We start from the raw sequence: 15,069 nt of genomic DNA on the forward strand, positions 1-15,069 counted from the left end.
TTGGCATTGGTTAGCTCTACTTGGCCAAAATTTATAGGTATCAGTGAGACCTGGTTGACAGAAAATGATTATAGTGACAAGGATAGAATGTAAAGGATTTTGTGTTTTCAGGGAGGATAGAGGGAATAAGGCAGGTAGTAGAGTATTGCTATTGATAGCTTAAGAACTTCAACCAATAAATTAGAACTTCAAGGGGATTTTAGGTCTGGCAGAGAAGGTTCATTTGAGGCTATCTGGCATGAGATAGAAGCCAACCGGAGAAAATATATTGTTAATTGCTGCTGTAGAGCAGGGAAGACCACAGGAAGGTGTGGATGTTATGCATAAACAGAGTAGCACAATGAGTGTAGGCTGAGCAATTATTATTATTATTATTGTATGGGTATCTCCATGGAGTCTGAAGACTCATCACAGGAGACCTAAACACACAATCTATCATACCTCTCCTTGAACCCATTAACAGACAAAGCACTCAAAACTGACTCTGGCAACCATTCCCATCATTCACAACTCTCCAAGCAAAAAAAATCTAGTCCTCATACCCCAACTAACCACACCTTTATTCAAATTCCAGGGATGGCCCCTCTAGCCAAATGTTGAAACATTTCCCCTGCATCGATCCTATAAAACCCTTTAAGCAACTTAAATGTTTCTATCATATCCCCTCCTTTTCTCCTATCACCAACTTCTGCAATCCACACACCTTCAATCTGTCCTCATACGGAACATTCCACAGACTACTCACCATTTTGGTCACTTGCCTCTGAATCCTCTTCGCCGTTTCCTCATTCTCAAGAAACCCAGGTGACCAGCTTGAGCACAGTAATCCAGATATATGCGTTCAAGGTCTTATAAAGAGGAATAACAACTTCCTTATCTCTACTTGTTAATGTGATCTTCAATAGCCAAGTAATCTTATGGGCTACCTTAGCAGTATGTCCTCTGAACTTTAACTCTGTCTACTACCATCCCTAAATCTCTAGCTTCATCTATTTTCTGGAGTACAGTGCCATCAATGTGATACATGGCTTGTAATCTCTTTATCCCAAAATACATAACTTTACATCTCTCCATATTAAACTGACACCCATTAAGTTTTGCCCATCCTGACAGCCTATTTAAATCATCCTGCAAGCTCTCCACATCACCTTGATTAACTATTACTCTACCTAATTCCTCATCAGTGGTCAAAAGTGGTCGCTCAGTAACTCAACTATTTTATCTGCTTCTGTAACCTTGTGACTGTCATCACTCATTAATGTTAATCTTCCATAGTCATTCTTCATACTTGCCACATAATGAATGAACTCTTTGGGATTTCCTTTGGCCTGCTCAGCTAGATTCTTCTCATAATCTGATTTTGCCTTCCTTTCTTGCCTGAGTCTTGTACTATTTTCATGAGTTTGCTGGTCACCTTTCTCTTTATATATCCTCCACAGCATTTTCTGCTTATGCTTAATGATATTTCTCGTCCATCTAACTCCTATCCAATTAACTCTGCTTACCCTAGGTATACAGTTTATGCCTTCCTTTCTTGCCTGAGCCTTGTACTGTTCATGAGTTTGCTGGTCACTTTCTCTTTATATATCTTCCACAGCATTTTCTTCTTCTGCAGCTTATGCTTAATGATATTTCTCATCCATCTAACTCCTATCCAATTAACTCTGCTTACCCTAGGTATACAGTTTAATACCGCTTCCTCTAGATCAGCGCTTCCCAAACTGTGAGCCGTGGCCCCCTTGGGGCCGTAGGTTTTGTTGAGGGGGGCCGTGAAATAATGAAAACAAATTTAAAATGTTTTAAGACTAAGTAGTTTTTTAATCTTAAAAGAAATGTATTTAATTTTTATTATTTATTATTTCTTTTTTGTTATTTTTTATATTTTAATAGAAAAAGATCACACATTGGTGCGGGTTCACAAATTTTGCTTCCTGCGCATTTCGGCGTTTAATGGATATTAGTAAATATATGCTTATTCATATAAATTTCATTCCAAAGCAGAAATCTAAGAATTTAAATTTCAAATATTTCACCTGATATTGACTTTTTGTGTAGCAGTATTGAAACACATCCACACATTAAATTGTTATTAAGCGTCTTTTATGTTTTTAATTCTTTCTTTACTACTAGTCATTTTACGTTTCATGTGCTTGTACTGCAAATGTACAATAACAATATATCTATCTATATAAAAATATGAGATAATGTGCCATGTCAAATGTGTATGTGAGATGCTAAAAATGTAATATTTGCATTTGATTTTTGCTGTGTATGTTTTGTATTGAATATAAATACAATAAATATTATAATAATACAGTATATGTCTATATTACGATTTTTTTTGAGGGGGGCCGTGAAATATTTTAATTTTCCCAAAGGGGCCCTGACATCCAGAAGTTTGGGAAGCACTGCTCTCGATAACCCTTAACTATATCTCATGCACTACTAACATCCTTACCTTGTAGTGTTTTATGCCATGGACAGATTTAAGCTTTTTCCCAAGCATGTCATAATCACCTATCTTGTAGGTCCACAAATACCCCTTCTTGATAGAATATTCCTCATGTTTTGCGGTCTTCCAAGTCAAGACCGCATGGTCACTTTCACCATTTGGAGGCAATGTTGTTACTTTGGTTATGGATAGCTCTTCTGATCCTGTGACCAGGTCCAATACTCTCCCACCCCTATTCCCCAACTATCACATGCTGCTTTAAGTAATTATCTCTTAGTAGGTGTATAAATTCTACTTCCTTCCTGCCATGTGGTCTTTCTTTCTTCCAGTCTATATCTCCATGGTTGAAGTACCCCATGATAATGACTTGACCTGTACTCTTTGTACTAATTTGGCGATGCATGTCTTCCAGATCATCTGTGGAACTTCCTGGCTTATAGCAACAAGCAACTGTTTGTTTTGTCTTACTAGCCTTAATCTCACACCAGATTGCTTCAAATGAACAGCCACCCTCCTGCCTGTCTCCTATTCTTTTTGGCTGCAATTCATCTTCTATCATCAACAATGTCCCTCTCCCATCCTATTTTCTCTATCTTCCCTGAAAATACTCAACTCTTCACATTCAATCCCTGTAACTACATCATCTGCTATTATCCTAGTCTCACTAATGCCTATAACTTTTGGCAAGGTTGCACTAACCAATGCCAAAAACTTGTTCCTGTGGAACTTCCTGGCTTATAGCAACAAGCAACTGTTTGTTTTGTCTCTTACTAGCCTTAATCTCACACCAGATTGCTTCAAATGAACAGCCACCCTCCTGCCTGTCTCCTATTCTTTTTGGCTGCAATTCATCGTCTATCATCAACAATGTCCTTCTCCCATCCTATCTTCTCTATCTTCCCTGAAAATACTCAACTCTTCACATTCAATCCCTGTAACTACATCATCTGCTATTATCCTAGTCTCACTAATGCCTATAACTTTTGGCAAGGTTGCACTAATGCCAATGCCAAAAACTTGTTCCTGATACTTCTGGCATTAGTGTATATATATATATAGAAACTGCAACATCCCTTTAGCCCACACACACACTTTTACTTTCTGAAATGACTACCTTATTTGATATTTTTGCTTGAAAGACTAGATTCCTCACTTGGTCATTCTCACACTCACTTGCTTCTACCCTAATTGCTTAAGTTTCCCTGAATTTGCACTTTTCTTCATGCTCGGTGAACAAAGCTCTCTCCAGACACCTAACACCAAAACCATTTAGATGCAGTCGATCAGCATTGTACAAATCCTTCTTTCCATCAAATAGAGACCACAGATTCACAAATTCTACATCATTCCTTTTGCACAACTACATCTATACTCATTGGCTATCAATGCCGTCCTCCTCAGTTCTCCTTTATCATAGCATGGTAGGAGACTTACAATCTTCACCTTCTTGTTCTTCAGTTTTGCCTCTTCTAACAACTCCTTTACATCCTCTCTCATAGAATACTTCTTGCCTCTCAAATCATTTATACCAACCAAGACAATCAATACTTTTGACTTGCATTTTTGCATCTGGATGGTGTGGCTAATATCGTGAATTTTTCACATGGGAAACACAATTTTGTCACACTTTTGTTAAGTACTCCCCTGAACATTGAATCTCCACATATAATTTTCTCTTTAACTTGTTTTTCTTGTTTGTTCAGTCAGTCTTTATTATTCCTTCAGATCACTTGCTTCTTTCTTTTTTCAGTCCTGCTGAACTCTTGTTGCTTCTGCAATTTAAAGTCAACAAGTATTGCTTGCTTTTTGTATATAATTTTTTGCTGATAATATTGAAGGGAAGAATTTGCAGAGGCAAAATAATTTTGCCTCTGCAAATTCTGGAAAGCAATGAATCAGCTGAATAAAACACACAAAAAAAAAAAAAATCATTAAGAACAGCCAAAAACTCAGAAAATTGCATGAAAATTCTTAAAAAAAAAAAAAAAAAAAAAAAAAAACCTATCTTCTTTGCCAGCATTCTTACAGGCAAGGATGATGCGCACCAGTGCTTGCATACATCAAAACAATGCCTGTTTATTCTCTTGGAGGCCTTGATTAGCAGTCTCAGTGACTGCTGTATGACTTGACTCTCTGGTTGCACTTTTACATGATTACTTCTGAAAGTAATCATGGTGGTTTAATGTAGACATTAAACCACCATCCGAAATTTATTTGTTATTGTCTAATCAGCATTTGGCCTAATCAGCAATTAAGGCATTTGGATTCAGGCATTCAGATAAAATACTGGAGTCATTAAACCAATGAACATTTAATTCATTCCTACTGATGTCTTAATGTTATTAAATCAAAATTGAAAATTAATAACACTTTGGTTCTGCCTCTGGCTATTAGAATGAGTTTTTAGCATAATACAACTCATTAATAAAAATTAATGAGTTGTATTATGCTCTATCCCTCCTTTCAGGTGTTAGTAATTCCAATAATGAAGAGAGTTATATTGGCTGTGCACCCGATTTCATCTTGCAGGATGTTCCATCAGGTTTACACTGCAGGGGCAACCACAATGTTCCAGTGTTATTTACTTCAAACTGTCTGTTTACAATCATCACATATGTCTAGAACATCACCGCATGCAGAACCCAGCAGTCCATGAACTAAGACCAATGGATCAAATCCATAGATGCAATGAGTAATTCATGAGAATTAATGACCATGCTGCCACCTCCATACTTCATCAGTAAGATAACACAATCAAGTAAAAGTTGTTCTCTAGGCATCCTCCATACTCAAAAGCATAACATTTCACATCTCCTTAGTTCCCCTATTTCTTGATGGCATCTTTCTGTACCATCTTCTGCATATGACACAGAGTTCAAAAATAGTATAGTATGACTAATCACTTCATAGATCTGATTTCCACCACTCCATGATTTAAGTTTTGTGTGTACCACAGTTTGCAAATTTTGTGTCTATTGACTTGTGCCATTTGACAGATCCTTGTCATATTCTTGTCTCAACTATTTATCTTAAAGTGAAAAATTTGATCTTGACAACTTCTCTTTGGCCTGAACCCAGCTTGTTCTTCTCCAAGTTTTCTCTTCCACAATCTTTTTCACCCTCTTTTCTAGTATGCTTGCATAAATCTTACCTGGAACATTTAGTAGAGAAATTTCTCTATAATTCTCACATTTAGCTTTATTCCCTTTTTTATAGATGGGTACTATGAAAGCTCTACTTCAATTATCTGGAGTTCAAATTTCTGATCAGGTCCTCTGAATTATGCCATTGCAAAACTTTTAACCTCGATATTTGACCATTTCTGGTCAGATATCAGATATTTTTGCATTTCACTACTCAGAAATGCTTATTCTGTCACTGCTTGTTTCTTTTAACTTTCAAAGTAACTACTCTAGACATCTAGGATATTCTTACCTTCAATTTTAATGTCACCGTTATCATCTTTGATTCCTTTTATAGTACTCTTTCCTCTATTTCTAAGCTTTTTCAATAGCCTCCACAACATTTTGCCACCTTCCTGATATTTATTTTCTATATTCTTACCATCCGTGCAGTTAGCCTAGTGGCTGTGCACTTCACAACCATATGCCTGGGGAAGATATCCTAGGTTCCCATCAGAGACATGAGGAGCTCAAGGATCTTCCTCAGCCATAGCCAGATTAGCCTGTCTTGGGTGTGGGCAGTAGAGTGTTTTCCCCAGTTTAGCTAGGGTTTTTTCATCCCGCAAGCAGGCAAACCAGCCCTGTGAACACACACGGACTACAGTCATGAATATCTCCAATAGGGATGTAGCAGAGGAGTGGCATGCCAGCTGCATTATTTTGCCGTGATTCCTCATTAGGAGGAGACCCAACCCGTCTGAATCAGATGGAAGGGAGAGATAGATAGATAGATACGCTCACAGTCCAAAAAGAAACCGAACTTTTGATAGAAAATAAAACACAGGCCAATTATAATTATTCAAATCATTTATTTCAATCAATATACTCTCCCTTTGATACAGGATTTGGCACGGTCAATTAATTCGTCAAATGAGTTTTTTTTATCTGTTTTTGGGATACTGTTGAGGGTCATGGTTACTGCCGCTTGAACATTTTCAATGGTGTTGTATTGCTTTCCTTTCATCGGCAAATGAAGTCAGGGGGAAGAGAAAGAAGTCACAGGGTGCTAAATCAGGTGAATATGGCGAGTGATCCAACACACAAACTTGGTTTTTGTTCAAAAACTGTCTAACAATGTTTGAATGATGAGATGATGCATTATCATGCAAAAGTGACCAGCTGCCTGCATCGCAATATTCATGCCGTATGCGATGAATTCTTGCTAACAATCACTTCAAAACTTCGACATAAAACTCACCATTAAAGTTTGGCCAGGCAGAATGGATAATGCCCTTGGAATCGTAGAAACAAATCAGCATTGTTTTTACTTTTAACTTCTCCAAGCAACTTTTTTTTTGGATGCTCCTCTTCTAGTGGTCTCCACTCAGCACTCTGACACTTTGTTTCGGGCTCATACTCAAAACACTTGTCACCAGTAACAATCGTTTCAAGGAAGTTTGAGTCCTTATGCGTGGTTTTAATGAGGTCCTTGCAGTATTCAATTCGATACATTTTTTGGTCACCGGTCAACTTGTGGGGAACAAATCGCCAATTCAATTTACGAAGGCCCAAACTCTCAGTCAAAACGTTGTGCACAGTTGATTTTGGAATCCCTAATTCATCTTCAATCAACTTGCGGATGATTTCGGGTTTTCTTTAATGAAATCACACACTTTTTGGATGTTAACTTCGCTCAGTCCAGTTTTTGGACGGCCCGGCTTTTCTTCATCCTCAAGCGTCTCACAACCACTTTGAAATAGCTTAAACCACTCGTAAACTTCAGTATGGGATAAGCATTCATCAATCCGTATGCTTTTTGAAGCATTTGATGCGTTTCGATAAAACGTTTACTAAGTTTAACACAAAAGTAAATCACAGCTCTCTGTTTGAAACTCATTTTCCAACCATTCGTCAAAACACACTGTCAATCTTGGCACTATAACTCAGCTTCCAATGAAACGAATGTCATAAACAATTGACACAGTACTAATGAAGGTTGCCGCTTTCGACAACAAAAAGATACAGGTGACGCCACTAGTCTTCTATTTTCGAAAAGTTTGGTTTCTTTTTGGACAGAGGGTATAGATAGATATATATATACCCTCTGTCCAAAGGTATTCTTACCAGTCTATCTACAGAGGGTATAGATAGATATTCTTACCAGTCTTTGCATGACTTTTGTTTAGCTACTTTTGTTCATAGCTGAGCTCTCTTACATTTTTTGCAGTACAGCAAAAATGTAAGAGCTGACTTATTTGCTAGGAATTTTTGGTATTCTTTCTTCTTTTCCAGGAAGGCTTCTTTAAATTCTTCTCCACCATGGCATTCTTATTTTGAAGAAAACATTGAATCAATCAGTGTTTTCTTTAGAGTTTGCTGCTGAGAGTTCAAGGTTTGGTACTTGTTTTTGAATTGTGTCATTCTTTCTTCAATAATGTGTGTATATTTCAGTCGACAGTTTATCTGTAAAAGCTGCACAACTTTTTAAACTTTTTTACATACTGTTCTTTTCAATGTTCTTTTTATTTTTAACCTGTTTAGAAGTATGTAATGGTCACTTCCAGTTTAAAATCCTCTGTACCTTTTTGTATCCTGAACTCAATGATATCACTATCAACAATGATATAGTCAATGAGGCTTTTCTTATTTCTTGCATCTTCTCTTCTCACGAACTTGTACACATCTTTATGTTGGAACATGGTGTTAGTAATGACTAGTCCATATTCTGAGCAGAAATCCAGCAGATACTTAGCATTATATTTTGCCTTATCCTTTTCTCCAAATTTTCCCCAAACATTCTGTATACAGGGTGGGATTCATTTCTTACTTTGCTGTTTAGATCTCCAACAAGTACCACTTTTTCCATTTTCTTTGTCAGCTGACTAAAAAAAAAAAAACCTTCATTTCTTCTTTAAGAGAATCTTCTGTGAGACCGTAGGCACAAATCAATTTCATTATCCATTTTCCCATTTTGAAGTTTGCCCACATAACTCTGTTTAAACTGCCTTCCAATCAAGAGGTTTATCTTCATGTTTGGTATTGAATGCTATCTCTACTACTGCCAAATATAATATCCTGTACTCATTATTTAGTAAGAAATATCACTTGTTTTTGTCTTCTTTGTTACAGTGATGTCAATTATGTCCATGTGGTACTTTTTCAGTTCTTCTGTAAGCTTGATTTCCTTTCCATTAATACTCCTTATATTGATGGTTGTTATCTTCAGTTCTTATGATGTTAGGTTTTTTTTTTCTTCTTGTGGATGTTGTTTGTATTGGTTCCCTGATGAAAACAGTAGGGTCATTGTTTATCTGGATGACACTCCAGAAGGCATGAAATCTCATATTGCTCCATTATATTATTTACATATCTACTAATGGGGCACACCACTTGAAAGTAAGGATTAGACATTAAGTCAGAAGCCCCAGTTGGTTCTCTGCATTCTTTAAAGGCAATGTGGAGGTCTTCTCCCAGTTGTTTGGCTTTGACCCTTTAAGAGACTCCTTTGTTACATCATCAAATCAAAAATGAATGCTATACATTAAAATGCAGTAATATAATTTCTTAAATAATTGACTATTGATGACAAAGTGATGAAATAAGTGCTAAATTGTGAATAAACAACTTTTGTTAAAATTGTAATAAAACTTTATTTGTTGTTTTTTTCAGATATTTGTATACTGTCATGTAATACAGCTAACAATACTTTTGGGATCCCTATTACAAAATTTTTGCTGAATTTATGCCGTGAATATAAACTTCTAGAAAATGAATATACGACATTTTTGAATAACAAAGACAGTTTTCTGGTTATGCAGCTTTGTATTGCACGGCTAAATCGAGAGGTTTGTAAGCCATTTAATTTTGTATTTAGTAATATATATATATATATATATATATTTAGTAATATATGTATGCTCTCTCTCATATATACACACAACAACATGTGCACATGTATGTAGTCCTTTTGCAAATAAATGACAAATGATGAGATTTATTTGCAAAAGAACCAGAGTTCAAATCCTGTTTAGGATGTGATAAATGCTTACAAGGGCTTCTCAGATAGAGATGAATCAACCAATCAACCAGTCTCATGTGGAGGTGGCAGGGTTTTATATCCCACATGATATACATCAGCTAGAGAATTAGCACAATTCATAGACATAGTAGACTATGCAGGCAGACTTAACTATTCTTCTGTTATAACATTAATTAAGTTGCAACTATATGAAAGCCAAAGCAAAATTATGTGGCTTTTACAAACAATCATTTTCTTAAAATCAAGAAAAAGTTGTTTGAGTTATATCCTTAATTAATATAAATTTAAAATTACATGTTGTTTCAACCTTCATATTGAAGTCATCATTTGGAATGCATATTTGGTAAGAAATGCAAGCTGTTCTAAATAACCAATGTAGCTAGCCCGACTTCTGATGGCAGGGGATAAATAAATAAATATATATAATGCAGTTATTTTTATTTATTTATTTATTTTAAATTACGTGACCTAATTCATTACCTGAAGTTCTCTATTTCTAGCATCCGTAAAACCTTTCTGAATATTGGGTTCAAGGCTAAACTGGCATTAATAAGTTGGGGTGTCACAGACCCCAAAGATTTTAAATTGACTATAACTTTTTAACAACATGTGGCAGTGAGTCATGCTTCAGTATAGCTTCCCCTCCCGTAACCTGCTACTCGATGCCATAGACGACAGGCTGTTGCGCGCAAGCAAAATATGTGTATCTCAATCATAATTCCAAGTCCCCGACTGTGCAATTGGAACATGGTGTTAATAATGACTAGTCCATATTCTGAGCAGAAATCCAGCAGATACTTAGCATTATACTTTGCCTTATCCTTTTCTCCAAATTTTCCCCAAAGATTCTGTATACAGGGTGGGATTCATTTCTTACTTTGCAATTACAGAAAATGAAAATTTTTAGTTAGTGATATCATTGGAATCTCAAGGCTAAATTCTTATTATTGTATTAGCTTCTTATAATGTATATGTTCCTTTTGTAAACCAATACCAAAGTGCCTAAAAATACTGATTTATTTAGTTTGTTCATTATATAAGCTAGGAAGAGTATATTTTTGTTGAAAAATAAAGATGCTTAATTAGTTAATTATTTTTGGGTAATAAACATTTAATTTTGTGGATCTGCGTTTTTATTCTGTAAAATTACAGGACACTCTTAAACAATATGTAATCTAATATTGATTAAAGAGATATGGATTTCTATAAAACACTACATCATTTGGGTGGGTCTGTGGGACCCCACCTTAGCACTTTTGTTACATTTTCCCACCTTGCCAGTGCCGGGTTAAGAAATGGATGTAAGATTTTAGATGTGTGGGGTGTATTTTTGATGGCAGAAAAGACTCTTATTTCAATTTATTTGGCATCAGCAGCATGGAAAAGTTACTAATTGGTATGAGACCTAATGCAGAGAGTCAGGGAAACTAGATCATCAAGGGAGGAATGGGAAAAATGTGTGTGAAAGTTCAGCTGTGGTATGCAGACATGATAAAGATATGAATTGCTTCAAACATGGTTATGTATCTGGTGAAGTGGTGGAAAAATATGCTTTGGGTTTGGAAATTTTGAGTATGTCTGGGAAGGGAAAAGAGAAAATTCTAGAACAAGACCAAATGGATTGCATATCTAATTATAAGAATAGGCAAGGTGGTAATTTATTGTGTCTATACACAAATGCCAGGAGCATTAGAAACAAAGGGGTTGAGTTCATTGCTTTATTGATTATGATATAGCCTAAGATTGTTGACATTAGTGAAACCTGGCTATCAGAATCAGATATGGTAAGTGGGATCGAGTAATGTGTATATATACTATTTTTAGGAATGACAGAAGAGATAGGAGAGGAGGGGGGGGGTAATACTAATGATATCAGATGACCTAAGTCCATTTAGGATAGAAACACAAGGCTATCAGTGTGAAGTGGAGGCTAACAGAATGAAATAGGAGGTGGCTAAAGGTGTGCAATTTGTGATTAAGACAGGGTATATGTGGAATTACCGTGCTGGCAAGTATGACAAGCTTAGGAGATTGCTTGGATCAGTGCCATGGCATGTACAACTGCAAGGGCTGAACGTCGATAGAGCATGGGAAGTGGTCAGAGAGCATTTACAGGAGGTTATGGCTGATTGTATACCTAAGGTCCGAATAGTGAAACAAGTAGGGGTTAAATGGATGAATAACACCATTAAGCTTGAGCTGCAAAAAAAGAAACAACTATGGAGGGAATTTAAAGAAAGGGGTGACCTGCAGGCACACGAACGGTATAAAGTGCAGGCCAGAAGGGTAACGAGTGTGGTAAAAACAGCAAAAACCGATTATGAAAGAAAACTAGCTATGCAAGCAAAAGAGAATCCCAAACAGTTCTTTCAATATGCTGCAAGCAAGAAAAAAACTGTACATGGCAAAATGATTTTAAGGAATGACGATGGTAAAGAGTTCACTGAACCAGTCGATATAGTGGAGTTACTGAGCACGCACTTTGCAAAAGTATATCATCCAAGTGGTGACGTTGAAAAAATGAAGGAACCATTAGTTTATACGGGAATTGTGATGAATGAAGTGGAGGTGAATAGTCTATTACAGAATCTTAATGTGAATACATCTGTGGGATTGGATGATATACCGGCACGGGTCTTGCATGAAGCGGCTAAGGAATTATCAGTGCCCTTGACCATGTTGTTTAATCTGAGTCTCGGGTCTGGCTTAGTCCCGAAGGCGTGGAAAGAGGGGAAAATAGTTTCACTGCATAAAGGAGGATCCAAGACTATGGTTGCAAATTACCGACCGATCAGCATATCAGGAGTCGTTGTCAAGGTCTTGGAGAAAGTAGTCAAGGGAAAAATACAGGAATGGATTGATGAAAATGAGATACTGTACAGAGGACAGCATGGCTTTGTGAAGGGTAGATCATGCCTCAGTAACTTGCTCAAGTTTTATAACAAGGTGACTGAACTGGATAAGGGAAATGGGTTTACAGTGAATACTGCTGGACCTGGCAAAGGCATTTGACAGGATACCACATGGAATTCTAATCCGTAAACTACAACATATGGGAATGGATATAGGGTTGGTGAGATGGATAGCTGGGTGGTTGATGGAGAGATATCAAAGAGTAGTTTATTCAGGAGTAGAGTCCAAAAGACGGCCTGTGACTAGTGGTGTGCCACAGGGTTCTGTTCTTGGACCACTGCTGTTTAATCTGTTCATTAACGATATAGGGAAGGGTCTAAGTGGGACAGTTCATTTGTTCGCTGATGATGCAAAGTTGGGTAGGGCGATAGTGAATGCAGAAGATGTCAAAGTCTTGCAAGATGACTTAGATCGATTGGAGTTCTGGACTAAGGAGAATGGATGTCAATTTAATGTGACAAAATGTAAGGTTATGCATTTCGGAGTGAAAAGATTAGCAGCATTATACCACATTGGTGGAACTGTACTCCAAGAGATTGATGAGGCCAGGGACTTAGGAGTGTTGGTGGATAGGGAGATGAAGTTTAGGGGGCACATTGCGAAAGTAGCTAAATCAGCTCATCAACTCACTTGGTTGTTGAAAAATACCTTGACGAGCAGAGACAAGCAAATTATTGTACCTCTGTACCGAGCCCTGATAAGGCCTCATCTCGACTACTGTGCCCAGATTTGGTCACCTCGGTTCCTTCTTGATGGGGAGGAGGTGGAGAGGATCCAGAGGCGAGTGACTAAGATGATAGCAGGTCTATGGAATGAACCATATGAGAACAGGTTGAAGATTTGTGGGTTGCAGAAACTAGTTGATAGGCGGAAAAGGGGAGATATGATTGAGACATTCAAATTGCTAAAAGGATTCTATAGGATTAATTCAGAGGATATTTTTGAGATCAGGACTGGTGGTGGGAGAACTAGGGGACACCCATGGAAGCTGGGCAAGAGCGTGGTTAGCAGGGGTGTTAGAGCTGGGTTCTTTACTTTTAGAATGGTAAATGAGTGGAATAAGCTGCCAGAGTCTGTTGTGGGTGCTATGACAGTGAGCGAGTTCAAGGCAAGGTATGATAGATACTGTGAGAATGTTGAACAGTTGTGTGAACATGATGTTTAGGGCCTCCCTCGATGAGTCTAAGGACTCCCTGGAGTAGCCCGTAGTAATAATAATAGTAATAATAATAATAAAATATATGGTGGGGATGTTGCTACAGACCTATCAGCTCATCTGCAGGGGACAAAGAAATGCATCGCCAATTTAGCCTTATAGATGCTAAACTAGCGATCATTATGAATGACTTTAACTATCCAAACATTGTTTGGATTGTTGTGAGACAACTTTCTTAAGCAGCATGTGAAAGAAGGAACTTGAGGTCAAAGAGTGTTAGATTTGTTCATAGCGTCAGAAGGGGTCTCTCTCAAGAATATGGCTATTTTACCACCAATTGGTGACAGTGATCATGCTGTGCTTTCTTGGGAAGTATCTAATTATATTGATATTCTCATTAGAACAGGTTACATGCTGAACTACAAAATTGGAAAATTATGGTTAACTTAGGAAAATACTGTCTTTGGTCCCATGGTATCAGTTACTGAATGGGAATCTTTGAAAAAGTGCTTTGAGGCAGTATCTGAATGTATCCCTAGTGTTTGAAGAATAAATAGGTTGGGAGTGAAATGGATGTGCATCATTATTAAGCAATAGATCCACAAGAAGAAGATGATGTGGCAAGAAAATCGTGAGAATAAGAGTGAGAGGAGTTATGAAATATATAAAGCTCAGGTTAGAAAAGTAACAAGTATTGTGCAGAAAGCTAAATCAGAGTATATAAAGAAATTGGCTATGCAAGCTAAACGCAATCGAAAAGAATTTTATCATTATGCCACAAGCAAAAGAAAGAATGAATGAATGTAGAAGAATGACTGTATTGAATGCAGATGGTACTCTTGAATCAAAAGCTAATGAGATTGTTCAGTTAATGAGTGCTCACTTTGCTAAGATATATCAACCAGGTGTATGTACCATGTTGCATAGTGCTACTGTTACATTGCTTGAAGAGCTGTTGCATAACCTGGATAAGAATTTGTCAATATGGACAGATGGAATATCAGCATATTTGATAAAGGAATGTTCAGCTGAATTGGCTAGGCCTTTCACATGTTTGTATAACTTGAGTTTCAGCTCAGGAATGATACCACAGGAATGAAAGAAATGTATAATAGTTCCATTGTACAAGGGCGGTACAAAAACTGATGTGTCTAACTACTGACCTATTAGTATCTCTGGTGTGGTAGTGAAGATTTTAGAGAAGTTGGTAAGAACTTGCATACAGAAATGGGTAGACAAACAAGTTATACTCTTCAAGGAGCAGCAAGGGTTTACTAAAGGTAAGTCATGTTTTAGATAAAGAAATGTTCAGCTGAATTGGCTAGGCCTTTCACATGTTTGTGTAACTTGAGTTTCAGCTCAGGAATGATACCACAAGAATGGAAGA

At 37.1% G+C, this 15,069-nt stretch overlaps 1 protein-coding gene across 3 annotated transcripts in view; it reads left to right on the top strand.

The window, feature by feature from the left end:
- The window catches only part of LOC150096051 (PCNA-interacting partner-like), a 274,947-nt gene that overhangs the window by 27,321 nt on the left and 232,557 nt on the right, over nucleotides 1–15,069 (top strand). For all 3 annotated transcript variants that reach the window (XM_090408806.1, XM_090408805.1, XM_090408804.1), the window contains exon 3: nucleotides 9,244–9,419. In XM_090408806.1, the coding sequence (XP_090264932.1) occupies nucleotides 9,244–9,419 (176 nt within the window). The remainder of the gene's footprint in view (nucleotides 1–9,243; nucleotides 9,420–15,069) is intronic.

This window comes from Typopeltis vanoorti, chromosome 19, assembly GCF_054136105.1.
Source record: "Typopeltis vanoorti isolate ZY-2024b chromosome 19, IOZ_Tvanoo_1.0, whole genome shotgun sequence".
NCBI classification, from domain to species: domain Eukaryota; kingdom Metazoa; phylum Arthropoda; class Arachnida; order Uropygi; family Thelyphonidae; genus Typopeltis; species Typopeltis vanoorti.